At 53.0% G+C, this 20,349-nt stretch overlaps 7 protein-coding genes and 1 non-coding gene across 8 annotated transcripts; 4 read left to right on the forward strand and 4 right to left on the reverse strand.

The window, feature by feature from the left end:
* Positions 1 to 2,971: 2,971 nt before the first annotated feature.
* Positions 2,972 to 3,995, reverse strand: CC1G_09620 (alpha-1,2 mannosyltransferase KTR1; the record flags this gene model as incomplete). Its single annotated transcript, XM_001829679.2, has 6 exons — positions 2,972 to 3,089; positions 3,150 to 3,155; positions 3,245 to 3,280; positions 3,349 to 3,454; positions 3,546 to 3,685; positions 3,748 to 3,995. The coding sequence occupies 6 exons, from the start codon at positions 3,993 to 3,995 to the stop codon at positions 2,972 to 2,974; spliced, it is 654 nt and encodes a 217-aa protein (XP_001829731.2).
* Positions 3,996 to 6,301: 2,306 nt separating this feature from the next.
* On the reverse strand, positions 6,302 to 6,374 carry CC1G_20052. The gene has a single exon. It is a non-coding gene; the product is annotated as a tRNA-Thr (tRNA).
* A 2,192-nt stretch (positions 6,375 to 8,566) lies between these two features.
* On the forward strand, positions 8,567 to 9,214 carry CC1G_14058 (hypothetical protein; the record flags this gene model as incomplete). Its single annotated transcript, XM_001829681.2, has 3 exons — positions 8,567 to 8,571; positions 8,674 to 8,799; positions 8,881 to 9,214. The coding sequence occupies 3 exons, from the start codon at positions 8,567 to 8,569 to the stop codon at positions 9,212 to 9,214; spliced, it is 465 nt and encodes a 154-aa protein (XP_001829733.2).
* Positions 9,215 to 9,676: 462 nt separating this feature from the next.
* CC1G_09623 (hypothetical protein) lies at positions 9,677 to 10,657 on the reverse strand (the record flags this gene model as incomplete). Its single annotated transcript, XM_001829682.2, has 3 exons — positions 9,677 to 10,016; positions 10,078 to 10,434; positions 10,499 to 10,657. The coding sequence occupies 3 exons, from the start codon at positions 10,655 to 10,657 to the stop codon at positions 9,744 to 9,746; spliced, it is 789 nt and encodes a 262-aa protein (XP_001829734.2). The 3' UTR covers positions 9,677 to 9,743.
* A 222-nt stretch (positions 10,658 to 10,879) lies between these two features.
* CC1G_09624 (twin-arginine translocation pathway signal) lies at positions 10,880 to 12,836 on the forward strand (the record flags this gene model as incomplete). The annotated part of the gene is made up of 6 exons (XM_001829683.2): positions 10,880 to 11,248; positions 11,307 to 11,321; positions 11,380 to 11,700; positions 11,795 to 11,942; positions 12,012 to 12,542; positions 12,805 to 12,836. The coding sequence occupies exons 3-6, from the start codon at positions 11,518 to 11,520 to the stop codon at positions 12,834 to 12,836; spliced, it is 894 nt and encodes a 297-aa protein (XP_001829735.2). The 5' UTR covers positions 10,880 to 11,248; positions 11,307 to 11,321; positions 11,380 to 11,517.
* A 390-nt stretch (positions 12,837 to 13,226) lies between these two features.
* On the reverse strand, positions 13,227 to 14,433 carry CC1G_09625 (hypothetical protein; the record flags this gene model as incomplete). The annotated part of the gene is made up of 6 exons (XM_001829684.2): positions 13,227 to 13,248; positions 13,371 to 13,496; positions 13,552 to 13,627; positions 13,734 to 13,929; positions 14,195 to 14,300; positions 14,426 to 14,433. 6 exons carry the CDS (start codon positions 14,431 to 14,433, stop codon positions 13,227 to 13,229), a joined length of 534 nt encoding a protein of 177 aa, XP_001829736.2.
* Positions 14,434 to 14,758: 325 nt separating this feature from the next.
* On the forward strand, positions 14,759 to 17,305 carry CC1G_14059 (hypothetical protein; the record flags this gene model as incomplete). Its single annotated transcript, XM_002911481.1, has 1 exon — positions 14,759 to 17,305. One exon carries the CDS (start codon positions 14,759 to 14,761, stop codon positions 17,303 to 17,305), a length of 2,547 nt encoding a protein of 848 aa, XP_002911527.1.
* Positions 17,306 to 17,637: 332 nt separating this feature from the next.
* On the forward strand, positions 17,638 to 20,216 carry CC1G_14060 (hypothetical protein; the record flags this gene model as incomplete). The annotated part of the gene is made up of 7 exons (XM_002911482.1): positions 17,638 to 17,996; positions 18,181 to 18,257; positions 18,446 to 18,499; positions 18,570 to 18,608; positions 18,751 to 18,860; positions 18,921 to 19,007; positions 19,065 to 20,216. 7 exons carry the CDS (start codon positions 17,638 to 17,640, stop codon positions 20,214 to 20,216), a joined length of 1,878 nt encoding a protein of 625 aa, XP_002911528.1.
* Between the last annotated feature and the right edge of the window lie 133 nt (positions 20,217 to 20,349).

Below are 20,349 nucleotides of genomic sequence, written 5' to 3' on the forward strand. Positions count from 1 at the left end.
TTCGTCATGTCAATGTTGGTACTCGACACGGAAAAATCCAGCGCCAATAGCCCAACAAACACAGTCGCTCAATAATACGTCTTCTGCATCTGCTTAAACTTGCGCGTGCAAGACGACTTTCTGTTATCTGTATTCCTCGCGTGTTAGCTTCACTTCTCCCAAGTTTCAGCCGAAAGGAGAGAACGAGCAAAGTTACAACTGAAAGAAGAGGAGATCCAAAGTTACGACGGAAAGAAAAGTCCGAAATAGAAAGAACAGTAACAAAAATAGAACAAAAACAAGACAAGAAAAAGACCAGGAAAAAAGACTCACTAAACGACCGCCCTTTATCACACCAACACTTGCCCTGCTCCCAAACCTGACCACCGGGACAATGTCTGAATCCGTCATGTCTGTACCTATTTCCCAAAAGACAGATTTGCTGTCGTCAGCGAACTGCAAACCACTCCTACGAACCACGGGTCGGGGGAGGAACCCCGCCGTCGACGTCCACCGCGAGGACGTAACCTCGACGTCCACCGCGAGAATCACAACACCGCCGTTCCAACAGAGAACAGCCAAGGCAAGGGAAAAGCAAGTAAAAACTCACCCGATATCATAAAAATAATGTATACTCTCTTTAGGCGCAAAGAGTGAGACACCGATAGAGTGGACAGGCGCGTCGCCCCAGCGCTACAGAAAGGAAGGAACGAGGGGACGAAAGGAAGGAACAAGGAAGGAAGAGAAAGGTAGTCGTCAGTGAGAGGTCCTTGGAGGCTTGAAAAGCGAGAAGAAAGCTGGAGGATGGAAGTATCCAGAAGTCGAGAAGGAAGAAGGAACGAAAGCAAGATGGGGACGAGAACAATGCAAAGGACGAAACCGCGAACGAACACAACACCACCCGCCAACCGCCAACCTCCACCGAACGAACGAATGAAAACGAAACGCGAAAAGCAAACGAAACTAAAAAAAAACAAACAAGCAAAACGACCAAAAAAGACGGATACACACCTCATAATAAAACCCTCCCTTCTTCTCCAACCACTCAAAATACGCAGAATAAGCTTCACCCCTCCAGAAATCCATATCCGCGATCTCAAAGTTGCTCCAGACTGTTTGTTGTGGGCGGTCGAGGGAATTCGTAGACGGAAACGAACGAGAGAAACCAGAGATTCGTAGACCGAAATGAACGACAGCAAACGAGAATGCGATACCCGAACAGTGGAGACGGGAGAATCAGTTCACAGATAAGACCTCATTCATCCCAAAAGGAAAAGGAAAGGAAAAGGAAAAGAAAAGGGAAAAAGGCATGCACGCACAATGACACATATTATAATCCTCCCCTCCATTATCAGAGATAAACTCCATCGCGTTGTCCGGGTGCACGTATTGTGGGTTTTCCTTCATGAATTCTGCAAAACCAAAGAGAGAGGGGGAAAAGGATGTTTTGTTAGTACATATTTCGCGTTGGGGGATTCATTCGTGACGGCGCGTTGGGGTATCCGTTCCTGACGGCGCTGCGGGGTATTCATTCGTGACGGAGCGGTGGGGTATCCGTTTTTAGACGGCGCGTCGAGGGGCGAGGCCTCTCGGACGGAAAGTCGAACTGTGTCGACAACGCCCGCCTTCCTCCAGGGCCTCCCTCGCCAAACGTCATATCCAGCCCCGTCCCCAAGGGTGTCGTTACCTCCCAACCACATCTTGACCGTCCACTTCCAATAACCAACCGCATCTCGACCACCCACGCTTCCATCCACATCTCAACAGCCCGAGCGCCATCCACATCTCAACAGCCCGAGCGCCATCCACATCTCAACAGCCCGAGCTCCGACCACATCTCAAAAGCCCGAGCTCCGACCACATCTCCACCATCCACACTTCGACCCCTCAACCCCCTGGGCGGCACCACGATTCACGAAGATCACCATCGGCTACCCCTCCAGCTATCCGCCCCTCACCACCACCTCACATTGTAGCCCATCCCCTCGCGGTTCAACCCCCGCAGTCCAACCCCCCGCACCCCAACCCCTCGCAGCCGAAACCCCCAAGACACCGAACGAAGACAAGAGAAAAGGCTAAAAAACTCACCCTTCGTAGCATCCCACAACGTAGGAACAGTCTCCACCCATTCCAGTAGTGAAATCGTGAATCCTGTAGGTCGGGGTCGTCGGATTCCCATTCGCGAGGGTTTGATTGGATGGACAGTCGCGTTGGAGTTTGATTGGATGGACAATCCCGTTGGAGTTTGGTTGGTTGGGCAGTCGCGTTCGAGTTTGGTTGGTTGGGCAGTCCCGTTGGAGTTTGGTTGGTTGGGCAGTCAGTCGCGTTGGAGTTGGAGTTGGACGGGTTTCATCGTCGAGGTCCCAAAGCAGGGGAAAACAAGGAATTGGGAGTTCGAGGTAGGCGTACGTGCGGATTCACGGGTCGTAGGTTGATTTTGATTTTTGAATTCGTTGGATGCGCCCATCGGTCAGTCCCAGTCCGACAACCAAAAGATGCCAAGTGATGGATCGGATTGGAGGCATTTCCGAAGAGGGTGGAGCGAGGAGAGATGCGAAGATCACGAGCGCGATAGGATTAGGAAGGTCGTCGAAAAGATGGCAGTGGTGCGCCAAGAAGTCGCGTTAGTTGTTGGTTTGTTGGTGGTGAGGCGTTGGTAGACACGACGCCGATCCACATCCGTAACAAGCACGATATCCGTAACGAAGATGGTAGGTATCCGGAACGAAGATGTCATGTTTGTTATGTTTCATCGGGGAGGATTGGCCGCGTGTCGATACACAGGACGTTGGCATTTGGTAAGGCGGGGGCAATGAGCGTTACAGGCCATGGCGGGTGTAGGCGCGTATCGTGTATGTCGTGGGCGTATATCGAAGGTGTAGGCGCGTTTCATCGATATGTGTCGTAGGCGCGTATAGAGGCGTTCAGTGGGCGTCCAGTGGATTTGCGATAAGGAAAATATGAAGAAAAACAATAACGAACAAAGTCAGCTTCATCCACCCCACCCAAAACTAACCACGAAGAGAAGCGACGCACCGTAAACTTTCTTATTAACCTCCATATACGTGAACGGGTCGTAATTTAGATCGCAGAAATAGTCGACATCAGGTCTGTCGTGCAAAGCGTGCGTCAATCACCCTAGAGTGGAATGGATGGACGGTGGTACGTACTCGATTCTGTAGGAGAGAGGCCCAAAGCACAGGTGGGTTAGCGGTTCGTATAGAGGCTAAGCGTGTCGGTTTAGACAACTAGGACGCATGCGTACCTCCAATAGTAGCGATACGGTAGCATTAGTTCGTGTCTGTAGAAAAACTGCGCGTCGCGGGAGAGTCAGCTCAAGCCTTCCCAACCAGCTTGGACAACACATACTCCCGAGTTGAATCTGCACATGTTGCGGTATCTTCACAAGACGCGTGTACATCGTTAGCTCGAGCTGGCGTGTTGGAGGTGAGGATGGGGGGTGTCTTACGGGACGCTATCTGTAGTATAAGAACAAGGGGCAAGGGGTGTGAGGCGTCAGGTTGAGTGAGGAGTGGTTAAGGAAGGAAGGAAGGAAAGAGACGCACCACCATAAATAATCATCTCCTCGACCATCTTCTTCCTCCCCGCAGCCGCCTTCTCCTCGTCAATCCAATCCGGCTGGTTCCACACATCGGGTGGTATAACCCCAAAATGCACCGGACTCTTAATCAACACACTGACTCTCCTACCAACGCCAATCTATAAGACAAACCCAAGCCAGAAATCCCAGAAGCCAGATAAACGCACCTCTTAAACTCCTCCGTAAACGGTTCATCATTAAGAAACACCCAAGGGTACCCATAGTTATCATTAAACCTATCCTCCACCTGCCTCACACTCGAAATCACACCCTCGATCTCCCTATTCCGACAGAGCATCACGAAGGTCGCGTTGGCCCGGTGGTGCGAGGGCACACCCCTCAACGACTCCTGCGCTCTTTCAATCGTAAGCTGCATGCTTTTATGGCGTTTGTGGCTGTATTTCGGGACGGTCATGATGAACGTTATCGCGGGCTTTCATTTGGCGTTCATTTCCACAGGGGAGGACGGGGCGGGGAGGAGCGGTGGGATGGGGTGGGGATGAGCTTGAGTTGAGTCGAGTCGTCTAGGAGGGGTGCATAGAGCAAGGAGGAGGACTTACCACGATGATTGAAACGAAGAGGATGATGTTCCGCCATAGTGTCCGGCTTTTGAGGAGGTGGGTGAGGGTAGGTTTGAGCGACGACGACCAGCGTTCTCGGTGGTGCGTATGTCGGAGCATTTGCTAGCTAGCTATCTCGTCGCGGTCCTAGCGAAATCGTATCCGTAACCCGCGTTTGCGTCGTGTTTCGTTGACCCGTAAAGACCTCGGATGCGAAAAGAGGCCCTGGAGTACGTCTTGAAGCTCGTAAAGCCTTGCGTTTCAATGAAACCCGTACGCCTTCAAGAAAGTCGAAATGAACCTCGCAAGGTTTCGTCGTGAATCGCCCAAGCAGAAACGAGAAAGAAAAAACGCGGTCCAACAACGTAAAGGACGAGAAAAAAAAGGCTTGGAAAACCGTGCGGGTGTTTTGCCAGCGAGTAAGAAAATGTGGATGTCCGATAACGCCTTGGGGGTGTTTGTGTGGGTGACACTGCTTTTTCCGCAGCTCCTCCGTGATCGGGGGCAACGTTGATCAAGCGTTGATCGAGAGACTAGGGACTGCATCGAAGAAATTGGACGGCGTGTGTGCCACATGTATAGAAACCGTGTCACGGTACCCGGTACCCTCAGGTGACCAGGTATCGCCTCAAATCGACGGTCTTTTCGACGATTTAGGAAGTGGGAGGTCTTTTCATGAGAAGTGGTCCAAGCTCGAGCGGATTTGGCAGGCGGTTTGGCGCCGAGCGATGCCGGCGTCCATTTCGGGCAGCGAAGTGCCCGTTTTGGACGTTTTTGATGCGGAGCTTGAATTCGAACATTTGAACTTCACATCTCTCCCTTGCTCTTGATGGCGTTCAGTGCGTCTGTACATGAATTTCACGATTTATTAAATAAGACACAGATAGATTGTATCTGTACTAGTAACTTAGCAATGGGCTCCCATCCCATGTGTAGGAGCAATAATCAACCACCCAGGGTTCCATTGGCCAGAATTTCGGGTTGAACTGGGAAGAGACTGGATTGGAGGAGGGTAAAGGTTGATAGGGGCTCGTTTACTAAATTAATCAGATCAGCCGTTTCTCGCTTCGGTGGTGTTCGGTGGGTATCAGGGTGGTAGATTGACAGCGGGAACCATGCCAAGGGCTCCCATTATACGGTATAATGCTACTGTGTACCGGTACCCCACCGAAAAAGCGAGGGTACCCGGGGGTACCCCGGCTAGTGGGCAGTATGTCTTATATCCTATGTACTTAGTTTGCACGAATGTAAGTTACCAGTTCATCAGCTCCGGCCCACTGAGATCGAGCCTCAGTAGCCCGAGCAATCAAACTCAGAGAAGAGAATAAACGCGAAGAGAGAGAGAAACACGGCTACTCAAGGAAACGAGAATGTAGGGCCCGATAATGAAAAAAGAAAACGACGACCCGTAAGGTCGTAACTTGTTGCGCTAAAAAAACAAGGGAGTCAGAGACTTGCCGCTAGTTACATAGTACGGAACACCAAGGAAAACACCAAAATGATCAGGAAAACGAACAAAGATCAAGCCTCGACCACGAGCGTAGCCGAACGGAGATCATCCTTCGACTACCTCTCCAAATGTAGCATCCAACCACCTCTGCAACCTCTCACACCCAACGTCCTCTCCCTCCGGACACAACCACGACACGCACTGCCTAATCGCCCTCCCCTTGACCAAACAATCGTAATACTCCGCGTCCTTTTCCTTCACAAACACTTCATAGACTTCGCGGAGGAGGGCTGATTCTTCTGCGGAGGCCATCCACCACATACATTGAGTACCAAAACGTGGATCGAGGTGCCCTTCAAAACGCAGCCACTCGGGGTATTCCGCAGCCAGAACGCCAGGTTGGAGAGAATGATGCTCCCAATCCGGTATTTCCTTTACACTCCCGGAGGAGGGATCCAAGTAGACTTTAAGCACGTGCAGGTCGTCGTGCTTAAGCACCATTCGATGAAGGTGCTGGTCCGCAGGCAGTTGGGCGTAGAGGGATTTGATAAGATTGGTGAGTCGGTTGATTGTAATGCGACTTTGGGCATAGGCCTCGGCACTCTCAGTCGATTTCTTGAGCTTGAGCTCGAGGGAAGCAAATGCGTCGATGTGGGAGTCGAAGGTGGTGAATGTGTGTGAAAAATCACGTAGTGATCTTTGGAAAGAAAACGACCAGACCCGGGATTGAACCGAGGACCGTCCCAACACTAGGTGGATGCTCTAACCACTGAGCTATCCGGTCTAGTTCAACGTAGTGTGATACAGGTATTGAGCATATGCAAGAGATTGCATGTGAGCTCGGCGTATGCTAGAGATAGCATGTGAGCCGTATACCTGGTAGAGATAGCAATCGGATTACTGATCTCAACAATGTGGTGCTGGGGGAGAGGTACGGAAGAGAGAATCTGGGAGTAACGTCTGCCTCGCCCAAAGTGTTGTCACTGGTGGGCTCGCAGGGAAGTAAAGACCCATACACCCCTTGCGGAACTCCGATCCTAAACAACTTAATCATTTGCTCTGCATATGAGGTCGCCGCTTGTTTCTGCAGATACAAATCACGCTTCCGTTAGCCCACCCAAACGAATCTGGATGCGCCCGAGCGCTCGGAATAGATGGTCTTGCTCACCTTTGCCTCGAAACTGAGACTCCCATAACAGTTCAACGTCCGTTCCCCTTGCGTTTTCGTTTTCACGATGAGGGGTACGTAGTCGGTCAGGCCTAGGTCTGAAGTGACGACCTCTGGGATAGCGAGATCGGGACAGTGGTTCTTGAGGAACCCGAGTATCGCGATTTCGGCGCGGAACTTGCGCGTGAGCCAATCATAGTGGTCCTCTTCGTTGGTAGAGGAGGCTTCGTTGAATGGGGGGAGTGGAAATTGGAGGATGAAGATACGCCCGTCTTCTAGCGTTATCTCGCTCGTCTATATCATACATCAATACCCCATCTAAATAAGGGGAAAACATGAAATGTGACCTACGTGAGTCAAAGCTGAGTCTGTCAACAATCTCATTTTGACGACGCTTGATCCAAGGAGTTCTTTGACTTTTTCGAGCGCGCAATTCTCGAGGGATAGCTCCGGGACTTTGAGGTTTGGTTCGTCTGAACCAGCGATTGGGGAGCCATTGCCGCGCCCTAGTGAGGTGGCTTGGTCACAGTACCACACACCATAGTCACTTGGATAGGGCGCGCCGGGGATGCATTCCCCTTGTGCATTCCAGTAGTTCTGGAGATTCATCGTTCGTTGGGTTCCAGTAGGTCAACAAGGTTCTCGTGACGAATGGCGTTAGAAATACGACTAGTGATTTTACAGATCCCAAGAAAAGGGCCAAAGGAAGGGTCGGCGAAGATGTTAGAGTTGTATCAGAGGGAAGAAAGGTTCTTGAATCGGAGTTGGGTGGGGGAAGATAAGAATGTGTACTGGTCTTTAACTCATTCTCAACGATCAAGGTAGCACACGGGTGGTTATCTTTACTCCCATTGGAACCTTCTAATGTTTCCAATCAGATTCTACATATACACGGATGACGACGTGATCACCGCTCGAAGCCGTGAACCTTGAGCGCATCTTGGTGCACCCACCTGCACCCACTCTTAGCCGTAATAGCGCCCGTGCTTCTGTGGTTCTCGGTGAAATGATGGGGCCTAGATATCTGTCAATAGTGATATCTCTTTGCACTGACCAGATGTATCTTTACTTGAGGATAAGGCGAGCATAGTCTCTGACTAGAGGGGACTAGTGGGGCTCCGTTTGCTCCTTTGCTGAGGAATGGCTAGTGCTAATAGTAGGGAGCGCTCGATGGGCCGGCGTCGGCGGACGCGATGCCGACTCGGATTTGTCGGTCGAGTGCCTGCAATATCTCAATGATTAAGACAGGATTTGCGATTCTCATGTAAGAAAAAGAGTCTCTGAATGAGAATGGAGAGGTGTCTACCAAGGAAGAGCGCCGATTACCTCAGCTTGTAGAGGCTATGGTCGTCCATAGCTGTGGGCTTTGAAGGGCAGTACAGCAACTTACCTGTCACTCGATGGGCGAATTCCTTTGCACATGTGGGCGGTCATTTCTCCGGAGGCTGTTTCCTGAACAGCGCCGACAGGGAGAAGTAAAGGCCCATGAAGTCAACCTTTCTCTAATAGAGGGTATAAAAGCATAGCGAACCCATCCAGTATCTTCCCAGCTCGGTCTCACTCACATTTCCTCACAAACTTGCTGGTCGAGTTTCGTCGCATTGAACTAATCCTACAGACTTTGTGTCATCGCTAGAGCTTTATATCTCGAATTTACAATGGTTAACTGCTATACCCTCGCCTTCGCTGCTAGCTCTTTGCTCTCATCCGTGGGACCTTCTCTGGTCGTTCAAGCTGCTCCTGTACAGGGTTCCTCCGATGCTGACACGCTCCTTGGGCGTGCACCCGTTGCTAACGGGGTTGCCAATATGATGTAAGTATGGTAATCGACCTTGCGTCTGTCGTCATCCTTCGCTTCTTCCGCGCTCGTTGGAGACTTATTATTGATTACTGACATCACGTTACTCACTCCCAGCATCCCTTCTACGCTCCACCAACGAGATAATGTGCCCAGCAGAGGTAGGGTCTACAGATGCCCTGGACGCGGGAAAAGGTGTAGGCTCGTTCCTGAACCGGGGAGAGAGCATATCGAGGGAGGGATGTACGTGAATGTTTCCAGCCCTGCCTGCCACGCCAATACAAACCAATACTGATTCTCCCCGACATTTCCATTGCGATGCAGCGCTGACCATACCAGGCGTGCGCTAAGCCCCACCTCTGACCTCGAAATCCTCGAACGGTTTATTTCCAACCTCGAGGAACGCAGTCTGGAGCTCGAAGAAAGGATTACAGAGCGCGATAGTCTGGAGCTGGAGGGACGGGCGGGCAGGTGCTCAGTGTGCGGTGACTGGATGCCTGAAACCCGTGGAACATTGCATGTCTGCCCTGGGAGTCCCGGTGACTCAAAAGAGGAGCCGCGGGTGAAACGATGCTCAGTGTGCAATAAGTGGCTCCGTACAGGCGGTGGTGTGCACAAGTGCCCGGGGGGCGGAGGACGAGGGAAGAAGGGGAATTGAAGGGTCTTTGACAGCTGGTAGTGCGAAATCTACAGTATTAATACTTTGCTGTACAGAGGAATTCCTGGACTGAATGCCATCAACTACGGCCTATTAGGCGGCAGTACAATTAACATAAGCGGGAGCGTTCCGGAAGGAGTCGCGCCTTCGCGCGCGTGTGACCACGTACCATACCAGAGGAGCTAATAGCCGGCACTATCAGCTTGAAATGCGGCGCTTCCACACTCCAGTAAAATTGTTCCGTGTTAAGAGACCGTTTTTAAGCCGTAAGTCGAAGCTGTGCTTTGCCAACCGCGCGGTCCGTGCCTGGCTTCTCTCTGCATATCCCACCCATATGTTACCGTGTCGCATGTATATCCCTGGCGATACTTGCAGTAGTCGAACGGAAATCCAGTGTCTCAGTGACAAGCCGAGCCGTCAGTAAACTCCTACTTACCAGGCTTTGGAACGCTGTCTGTGAGTCGTCGGGCGAAACTGGGGAAAAACCTTCAATTAAAATGATCATTTGTAAAATAACAAGCATACAATCCTACTCAGCGCGATCTCGCAGAGCTACGCCTAAGATAGAGTTCGGAGATGGAACCCACGCTCTCCAGAGCGCTACATCCGTCTTCGCAGTTCGGGGCATCTCTTGCCATATCGACGTATGGAAAGGCGCGCCAGCATCTTCCGACAGGAACGAAAAAAATACGACTTCTCGTCCAAGTTCCCCCAGACCCGAAGGAATCCTGCCGAAAGGAACACCGAGTTCATACCAAAGATGTTTGTCTCGGAGGAGATCGTCGAGCAACGTGATCGCTTCCTGTCAGTCCGTTAAGCACAAAGCGAAGGGTAAGCAGGAAGCGACTCCATGGGTGACTGACCTCGTAAGATGGAGGACGCCTGATCAGGGCTGAGCCAGGACTCCCATCACGGTCATAGACCCTTTTCACGGCGGACCAAGAGACTGTACCCTTTCCAAACGTTCCGAGCGCCAGCCAACAATGGCCCGCAAGGAACCTGTTGTCGTCCAGAAGGAGAGCGCGCTCCCTCCCCGCTTGGAACACTCCGACCTCCTTAGCGGAGCGGGCGAGAACGCTCCAACTGCCAGGGGTGATATCCGCCCAGATCCATTCATCGTCCTTGTTTTTGGAGGGGATGCGGAGGATCACTTTGTCAAGTGGGATGTTGTCCCCGACCATGTAGTGGCTGAAGGAAGAGAGGGCTGCCCTCTGAGCGTCCTATTACGCACCCCGCATCAGTTCAGAATGTATCGGTGAGCTATTAGTAGATCGGTATGAGTACCTCATATGTGCTGGGAAATGGCACAAGGGCGTAGCGATCTTCGCCGTTGTCCTTATCTGTCGCGACTAGAACGAGCTGGAGGAAACCGGGATTGTCAGATGGCCCTGCCACGGCTTTTCCTGGTTCTGCATGGAGGTTATCGCTAGTGTTCGACGACATGAGGGGAGAGTGAAAAGACTACATGACCTATGCCCTAGAAGATGGCTGTAAGAAGACGACCGCACAGACCACCGTGAGTGCACTCCGGTCTGCCAGAAGACGTCGAAGGTCTTGAAGGTCTCGCTCATGGATGCCGCTTTCTGATCCGTCAGGCCGTTTCGAGCTCCGCCCAAAGCCTGTGCGGAGGATCGAGTCGCTGGCAGCGCAACTTTTGGCCTTCCCCTTCCACACATCTCCAGCGACGGGCATTCTATGTGTGCGCACTTCGGTCTCTCTCGGGCGATACATTCTGGCTATACACCGCGGCTGTCGACGTATTCAGTTGCCTTCTTGTCTAGTCCGTCAGGCGGTCCTTGGGCTTCTGAAGCAAGGCGAACAAGAGTCGACCAGCTGGTGCACCCATCGTGAAACGGGTTACGGGAAGCATCGCCCGAGATCGCCCTAGCTGCTTTTAGGACCAATCATGAGTCCGGCTACTCAAGTACTCATCCAAGCGCTTTCTTCAACTTGCAAGCCCATCATCACGCGAGTGATTTTTCAATATTGATATCGGAGACATTGATTTTGGAACCGGGGTGGCGCGCTGAAGACGTAAGTAAGTAATGGCATCTTGACAGGGAAACAAAAGAATTCATGGTGATATTTTCAGGCTTTTCCTGTTCTGGTAGGCGAACATGACAATGAGCAGGCTCATATGTCTGATGTACCAACCGGTCAATGAGTCCATCTCCACCGCCGTTACGGAGGTGGACCCACAAGATTTTTTTCAGATATAACCCTTGCATCTTTGGGTATAGGCATGTCGTCGAGCAAGGCTCATTGTGCCCTCGAATCGGAACTCCGCGCTCTCTAGACGAACCATGACTATCGCCACGGCTCAAAGCCATACTACAGTCACCTCCTCGGACGGGACTGCAATCTACGCTACCGCCGTCGGAAACCCCGAACTCCCCTCTATCGTGTTCATCCATGGGTTCGCTCTGAGCGCCAAGGTCTTTGAGCGTCTCTTCAGTGACTCGAGATTGCTCCAGCGCTTTTACCTCGTGAGTCGTCTGGTGTTTTTTTGTGAAGAATGTAGCATCCCCAAGTTCTCACCTGGTTAAACTTATGTCATTATCTGCGACCGTGATTCATCAGGTCGCCTTCGATGTGCGAGGTCATGGACGGAGTGGGAAACCGCTGTCCCCGGAAAGCTATGAACAACGTCTGTTTGCGGATGACTTTAAAGCTGTTTTGGACCATTTTGGGTTGAAGAAACCGATCGTTGTGGGTTGGAGTCTTGGAGGTATGTCAGTCCTGGTGGATTTTGACTCTTCACCAGCCCTAATCGATAATCATTAATGGCACTATCCAGGGCTCGTCATCGCCGACATTTTCGCTCACCTACCTAGGGAAATGGTGTCCGCCGTCGTCTACCTCAACTCACTACCCTGGGGCGGTCCCGCGATCCCTCGCGTCGCCACCCCCGAGATCCTCGCCATCCTTCCTCAGGTAATCGGTGCCACCGGAGACATCGACGTCGCCACTACCTTTGCAGCACGAGTCCACTTCATCGAGATGTGTTTCAACGAGCCTGCCGAGGACATCCCGATCAGCATCAAGTGGGAGTGGCTGGGTATGGGTGTTACGCAGCCCCCCGCGGTCGCTGGTATGGCTGTCGGTCGGACGCAGGATGAGAGTGGGCTGGTTGAGGCGGGCAGGGCGGGGTTGCCTGTGCTTCTTGTTTATGGAACGAGGGATAGGTTGCTTGATGGGTCGGCTGTGGAGAGTTTGCTTAGAGAGAACTTTATGGCCCTTGAGGTGCACAAGATTGAGGGTGGGAGTCACTCGCCCTTTGCGGATGAGGGGTATGAGGAGACGGTTGTGGCGCTTGAGAAGTATGCGAGTAAGATTTTTGCAAAATCGTCATGTTAGCTGTATACTCTAAATACGTTTTCCTTAACTAAGCCCCTATCGGCTCACTTCCATGAGCGGGCTCTCGTCAAGCCCTCGTTCCTCGATGTCTCTGAGCGCGTTGTGACTTGTGGTACGCGCACGCGTTGCGCAGGAATTTCCTCGCCTGAAGCTCATTGTAAGGCGTGGTTGTTGGTGGTTGTGTTGCCTGCTTCGAGTTGGAAGGCGCGGTTGATCAGGCCAGGGGCTACCAGAGAGCCTCATAAGGCGAGAGAGTTATAAATAGAGAAGCGATGGAGAAGAAAAGACTGTCGTCCACGCTAGACAATCAAAAATATGTGACACGAGAGGAGTCGCCGCATATAAGGAGCCTTGACAAACACGGGAGCTTGAATAGATTAAAGTATCGTGCTGAAAGGACTAACTACATAAAATGGGGGTTGAACACTTATACATCTAGACTACCTACCTATGTAAGCTAAAACTAACTAGGTACGAGAAGGAGAAGGGAAATGAGAAGTTGGCATACCTAAAGACATAGGTAAACAGAGGGAAGGCATAGATAAACAAAGACATACGGGAGACTTGGGAGGCGCCAAGTCGAGCGGCGCCTTACACTCTCTGGGCTGCAGACCTCACACTTCTAAGCCCCTATCTTCCCCTCATGGCTGTACTTTTAGAAATCAAATCGCACCTGACTGGACGATACCTTTGCGATTGATATCGTCAATGAACTCAATGATCCGACCATGCTTCGTAGCCCCAGTATCGCATTAATATGCCTCTATCCCCTTCTGTTGCTCCGATCGTACTTACTTACGAGCGACTCCACAGAACTGGCACGGTCTCTTCGAGAACTTGAAGGGAACTTATAGTAACTGGGCTGATCATTGATGGCGCGGGAGGGGTCAACCAGTCTCCTATCATCGCTCCTTCCTCGAGTCTCCTGAGAAGGCTGAGAATGCGTTTGCTGAGTACCATGTTATCCCTGCTGGACATACTGGGACGTTTTGGCACCATTCGTTCGCACTTTGGTACTAATTCTCTTCCGACGCGCTTCTAGATACGTATGATGCCCTAGGGTTGTTGATATGTTCTTGATTACAGGTAAGTACGCAGTAGGTATTGTGATGGAATGTGTGGTCCGATCATGATGGTCATTTACGACGCCCAGGAACCGTACCCGGACGAGTATGATGGTACATCGCTCTTTTCCTATCTTCAATACTGAAGTTACTCTCGCCCATCTCGTCGGTACTGCCAATCCTCCGGACGCCGATCTTCGATTTTGGACGTTGGACGACGTTGGACGACTTGCGACATGAAGACCCGTGGAGGCGCCTCTGCGACATCCATAACCACCCTTGACCGCTCTTTGACTACGGTCGAGCTCCTTGTGAGGAGGTCCGAGTTCTTGAATGGGCAGTACAGTAGGGGATGAATTGCCTTCGGTGACTGCAGGGTTCGGAATGGTCTTCCCCTTTCAATTTCCTTTTATCCCTTTGTATGTTCTTCTTAATTCGCTCCTTCTATAGTGCGACTCTCACGTTCTTTAGTGGTTTGTGCGATCTTCTATCAAGGGCACCTTAGTACTTACCTGTTACAGCCGATTTTGCATTTCTCACCTTTCCTTGAATACCGAACCTTTCCATTCGTAAGTTTACAGTCGTTTGCGTAGCTATAAAGCTTGCTTGCATACTTGCGCGACTCGTCTTCTACTAGTATGCTCGTTGGGATTCGTTCCAAATCACTGCAAGAAGTGCCATCAGATCGACGCTCGGCAACGCGCGCGGCGCGTTTTTTCGTCGCGTCTAATTGAAGCCTGTCGACAACGACGACTACAACCTCCTCTTTTCAACACCCTCATTGACTCACTTGACCATGTCTCCGCCCGCAATCTAACCAGCGCGTGTACCAAGTGACTACCATTCCACGTTCGCCGCCGCAAGTCAGAGCGAGTGAGTTCCGAGTCATGTTTGTTTCCCTTTGAACTTGAGCCTGGGAGAGTGTGTGACACGAGGCACGGGAGGGCGTTAATGAGTACGTAGTGCGCTGCGCGTGGATTTTTGATTACCGCGTTTTTTTTCCTTTGTTCTGTCATCTTATAAAAATGGTTGGAATCTAACTTTCTTTTCATCCTCATCTGCGTACGCTGGCGACTAGGCAGACCGGGGGACAGACAGCGAGACAGAGAAGAGACAGGAGACCATGGCTCGCCAATCCAACACAAATGCGACATCCACGACGACGACGCCCCACCGCAACGTTATCGCCGTCGTCGAGATTAACTCGTCGCCTGAACCTGAAGATATCACCCCTCTCGCCGGACCTTCCTCGACGCCCGCGAGACCCCGCCCTCGACCGCGTGCCGTCGCTCGTAAAGCCCAACCTCAACCTCAACACCAACAATCTCAGAGCCAGAACAAAGGAAAAGGAAAAGCGATAGCGCGGACGCCGTCTATCATCGAATTGAGCGATTCGTCGGAGGAGGATGATGAGGTAGAAGAGATTGTTGGTTTCACCGCTACTACAAGAGCGACTACGACGACTACAAGAACGACTACGACTACGAGTACGACAGCGACGAGACGAATAACGCGTTCGACCTCACGACAACCGCCTCCTCCGCCTTCCACGCCAACCGCGAGAGATAAAGGAAAGGGGAAAGGCAAAGCGCGCGCACCATCCGTGCGCTCTAACGCGCTTTCGCCTGTCCTGTCGAATACCCCAGTTGCAGCAGGAGGATCATCGCAGCCTCAGCAGCCCCAGCCGCTGTTCTTGCCTACCAGTAGCGATGAGGAGAACGTCCCTCCCCTTCTTCCTCCTGCTTCTTCAACCCCGGGCGCTTCAACGACGACGACGACGGGTGCGAGACGCGGTTCGGTGGTTGGACGCACGGCTTCGGTTGAGGAAGTCGGGTCGGGGCGACGTGTTGCGCCGCTTCCGCGTCGTGCGTCTGGGAGGGTTCAGCCCGCCCCAGCTCCTGCTCAACCGCAACCTCAACCTCAAGTGCACCAACAACAGCAGGGACAACCTCCTCAAGCCCAGCCCGACGAGATAGTCCCGAAGGCTACCCGCAATGGCGATGACGATGAAGACGGGGATGGGGAGGAGCTCTGGCACGACGCGCTCACGTCTCCTATTTTGCAGCCGCAGGTTCTGGGTGGGGATGAGGGACCGCGGGATGAGGATTTGTATGGCGAGGATGGGGAGGATGAGGTGGTTATTATCGAGGAGGAACCCATGGAGCGGCGCCGAGGACGAGGACAGGCTGGGCTCCCAGAGGGCCAAGCTAATGTTGATCAAAATCGACTTCAGCCTCCACACAACGCCGCCGAACCCGTCGAACTGCAGCAACCCGATGCCGCACGCCAGCAGCCCAACGTCGAACCTCAACCTCAACCGCAACCTCAACCTCCGCCTCAACCTGAACCTCTGCCTCAGGCCGAAGAAGAAGACCCCCTCACACACGCACACCTCTCCATCCTCGAACTCATACCCGACATCGAGCCCGACTACCTCTATGCTCTAATAACGGAGCATATGCCGACGTATGGACGCGGAGGTGTGGTGGAGTACGTGGTGAACTGGTTGTTTGAGAATCCTGGGTATCCGAGGGTTGAGAGGGGGGCTGGGGGGAGTGGGTCGAAGGCTGAGGGATCGAAAGGGAAGGGGAAGGCAAGGGATGGAGGGGGAGAAGGATCAGAGAAAGCCAAAGGAAAGCGCCGAGCTGATACCGGAGAGGGCGTCGAAGGCGGAAGTCCGGGAAAACGACGCCGACTCACCCACCACCACCGCCACCACCACCATCACCACCACCTCGACGAAGACGAAGCGGATGTGGGTGTAGACGACCCGGAAGGGTTTCTTAACCCTTCTCGACCTTTTCCTTCGGGCAGGGACTATGCGGATTTGGCTATCCAAGCGCTTCAGAACGACTTCCCGTTTATCCCGGTTCCGTATTTGAGGAGGGTGTTGTTTGAGGGTGGGGGTGGAGGGGATGGTACTAATCGAGCGGGTGGTGCTAGTCGAGCTGGAGACTTTGTGGATGGAGGAGGACGGGAGGTTGGGGATGGAAGCCAGGAGCCGATAGACGTCGATATGGACGTCGACATGGAACGCAACACCGAGAACGCGAATGGGAATGGGAGCACAGGAGGCTACGCCAAAGCTTTCACCTTCCTCACGCTTCAGGAATCGAGGATCGTAGCGGCGGGAGGACACGAGCTTGTGAATGAGTCTGGGGGGTTGCCGTATGTGCGAAAGACTATTCCTTCCGACCCTGCGAAGCCTGTAGGATCGGGAGGAGGCGGAGGAGGAGGCAGAGGCGGTAGTGCTGGTGGTAGTGGTGGTGGTGGTGGTAGTGGGAGTAAAGCGAAAGCGAAGAGTAAAGGGAAAGGAAAGAAGAGGGCGTTGGAGGACGACGTGTTCGAGCGGGAGAGGGCGTTTGTTGAGCGGTGGAAAGCTGCTTTTGAGCGTCGTGGTAGCCGTGGTGGACCAGGAAACGGGGGTAACGGCGCTGCGGGAGGAAGCGGCCCTGGTCAAGGAGGCAGACGAGGTCACGGTGATGGCGATGACGATGATGAACAAGAGGAAGCAGAGGAATTCAACGAACAAGCATTCCTCGCGTCCCTCGAGAACGACCATCTGCCCTCTGAGCAGAACCCGGATGACCCTTCGTTGGTCGAGTGTCAGTGCTGTTTTGGGATGTTTTTGTTTGAGGTTATGACGCAGTGTCCTGAAGGTGCGTACTAGAGTTTTTGGTGTTGTTTTTTAGTTGCTTCTGCGCTTGGTCACGTCGCACGTTGACATTCTTTCGTGTGTGCGTTCGTGCGCTTGTGCGTTGGTTCGTTGGTTCGTTCGTGGCTTGACGAATCGTGGCTTGATGAATCATGGCTTGATGAATCATGGCTTGATGAATCATGGCTTGATGAATCATGGCTTGACGAAAACTGCTATCTATTTCACTCGCTACACTGGTATCCTCCTTGTACTGACGAACGTTGACAGGACACCTCTTTTGTCGAGGGTGTTTATACAACCATACGAAGACGGTGGTTGGAGGGGGGAGGGTGGATGTACTCTGTATGTCGAGTACGGCTGCTGCACCACCACCACCACCTCCCCCTGCTCCCGCTCCCGCTCCTACATCCAACCCCACCTCCGCCTCGACCAACGTCGAACCAGGTCCCTCCACCTCCACCGCCCCCGCTCCCCTTCCTCAACCCCAACCCCAGCCCCAACCCCAACCAACAGGCCCATGCGCCCTCCCCTTCCCCACCACCGAACTCTCTCGCCTCCTCCCACCCTCTCTCTTCCGTTTATACGAAAAGCTAAAGTTTAGAAAAGAGGTTGAGAGTGCGAAGATTGATGGATTGGAGGAGTGTCCTTTTTGTGATTGGGTTGTTGTTATTGATGTGGGGGTTGAGGAGGAGAGGGTTTTGAGGTGAGTTTGAAAAGTTTTTTTGAAGGGAGGGGTTTTCTTTGAGTTTCGAGTTTCGAGTTTCGGGTTGGGGGTTCTGGGGTTCCGTTGTGCGCGTTTTTGTCTGTCGTTTTTCGTTGTTCGACGTATACTTTGTCTTTGTGGTGTTGATCAAGTTTACTGACGTCCCGCTTTTTTTGCGGTATAGGTGCGGGAATAAAGATTGTGGAGTGGTTAGTTGTCGGCAGTGTAAGAAGAAGGAGCATTTGCCGAAGAGTTGTCAAGGTGGGTTTTTTGTTTGGGGGTTTCTTTCGGTCTTCCACTCGTCCTTCGCGCATTTTTCCGTTTGCTCTTCCTCGTCCTTATATTCCCATCTCACGAACTTACATCCCCCGTCTCACAAACTCCCATCCCTCGTCTCACGAACTCACCATTTTTCGTTCCCTTTCTCAACTCGTTTTTTCCTTGAACAGAAGCAGAAGCGGATAAGCATATCGATAAGAGGGTTATGATTGAGGAAGCTATGAGTGCGTATTATCTATCGTTTTTTTGGGGATCTCGAAGGGGTACTGATTGTTGGATGGGGCGTTTGTGTAGCTCAAGCGTTGATGAGGGTGTGTCCGAAGTGCAAGAAAGGTATGTTGCGTCGGGAGATTCGTTGTTGGGGGGTGGCGATTCGTTCGTTTAGGCGTGGTGAATCGCTCGTTTCATTCGACGATTTGCTCCCAGGCATCGCTGTTTGCGTTCGAAATGGAGGCTGACACGCACTATTTTCTAGCGTTTATCAAGGAGGATGGGTGCAACAAGATGACTTGTCCGCATTGTCGGACGATGTCGTGTTATGTGTGTAGGCAGGTTGTTACAGGTTATGATCACTTTCATAACCAGGTGCGTCGTTCTCTCTATTACTGTCCGGGGTGTAAGCTGATGAATGCATCGGTATCGCAGCAGCAACCCGGGATGCCGGTTGGCAGTTCCTCGCGGAAGCCCAAGTGCCCGCTCTGGGATTCCGTCGCGCATCGGCATAGTGAAGAAGTATGTCTCGGGTTTTCTCACCTTTTACCGACTACCTAGCTAACGCGTGGTATCTAGGTCAAGAAAGCGTACGAGGAAGCCCTCGCCAAACTCAAGGAGTCGAACCCCGATGTCGAGATTGGGAAAGATATCAAGGTGGACCTGCCCGAGGCGCCACCACCGCCTGTACCGGGACAGCACCCAGCGGGCTACATCGATCCCTACGCTCTAGCGCGCGGTCAGCATCCTCACGCGTTCGGTGGTGTGCACTGGGGCGGTGGTCGTCATCTAGGCCAAGGCATGAACCACCACCTCAACCCCAACCACCCCAACCACCAACACCACCTGAATTTCGCCAACGTAATGAACCAGTACATGTTGAACCGGTACATCCCGCCACTGCAGCCCCCAGCGCCGGTTATACCACCGAATATCGACCCGGCGCCGTTGAGGCTTGAGAGGGAGAGGTTGAGGGAGCGGTTGAGGGAGAGGAGGGTTCGGCTTAGGAGGGAGGAGAGGTATTTGGTTACTGCGGAGAGGAGGGAGGAGGAGGCGAGGGAGGTGTTGAGGGCGAGGGAGGGTGCTGCGGGGATGGCGAGTGCGAGAGCCGCGAGGACGAGGACGGGGGCGGGGGCGGGGGGTATAGGAGCGGGTGTTGGTGTCAGCGCCGCCGACGCCCGCGCGATCGAGGAAGCGAGGAACCTCGTGCGACATCGGGCGGTTGAGCGTGCTGCGCGTATGGTGCAGGTTGAGAATTTGAGGAGGGAGGTTGGGGAGGGTGAGCGGGAGGTTGAGGGTGTTGAGCGGATGCTTGCTAGGAGGGAGGAGGAGGCTGAGCGGTGGAGGGCGGAGAGGAGAAGGGAGGAGGAGGGACAGGTGCAGAGGATGAGGGAGGCGGAGAGGGAGGCGGAGAGGGAGTTGGAGAGGGAGGTGCAGAGGTGGAGGGAGGCGGAGGTGCGGAGGCGGCAAGAGAGGGAGGTGGAGGTTCAACGTGAGAGGCAGAGGCAGAGGAGGGAACGGCAGCGTGAGAGGGGCAGGGCGATGGAAGCTGAGCTGGGGAGGGAGAGGGAGGTGTTGGAGCGGAGGTTGGTGGAGAGGGAGCGGGAGCGGGAGATGCAGCGGGAGGGGGAGAGGCTTTTGCGGGTTTTGGCGGAGGAGGAGAGGGAGAGGCGGGGGAACGCTGGTGCTGGTACCGGTGCGGGTGGTGCGAAGAGGAAGAGGCGTGGTTGAGCGTTGAATTGTGGAGCGCTCGTCGTCGCTGAACGACGATCTCATCGATTCTCTTTGTTTCTTGGTTGATTTTTGCGATACATGCAGCGTACATACCCCATTTCTTATGCTTGTTTTATAACTCGCCGTGTGG

This window comes from Coprinopsis cinerea, assembly GCF_000182895.1.
Source record: "Coprinopsis cinerea okayama7#130 chromosome 3 map unlocalized cont3.3, whole genome shotgun sequence".
NCBI lineage: Eukaryota > Fungi > Basidiomycota > Agaricomycetes > Agaricales > Psathyrellaceae > Coprinopsis > Coprinopsis cinerea.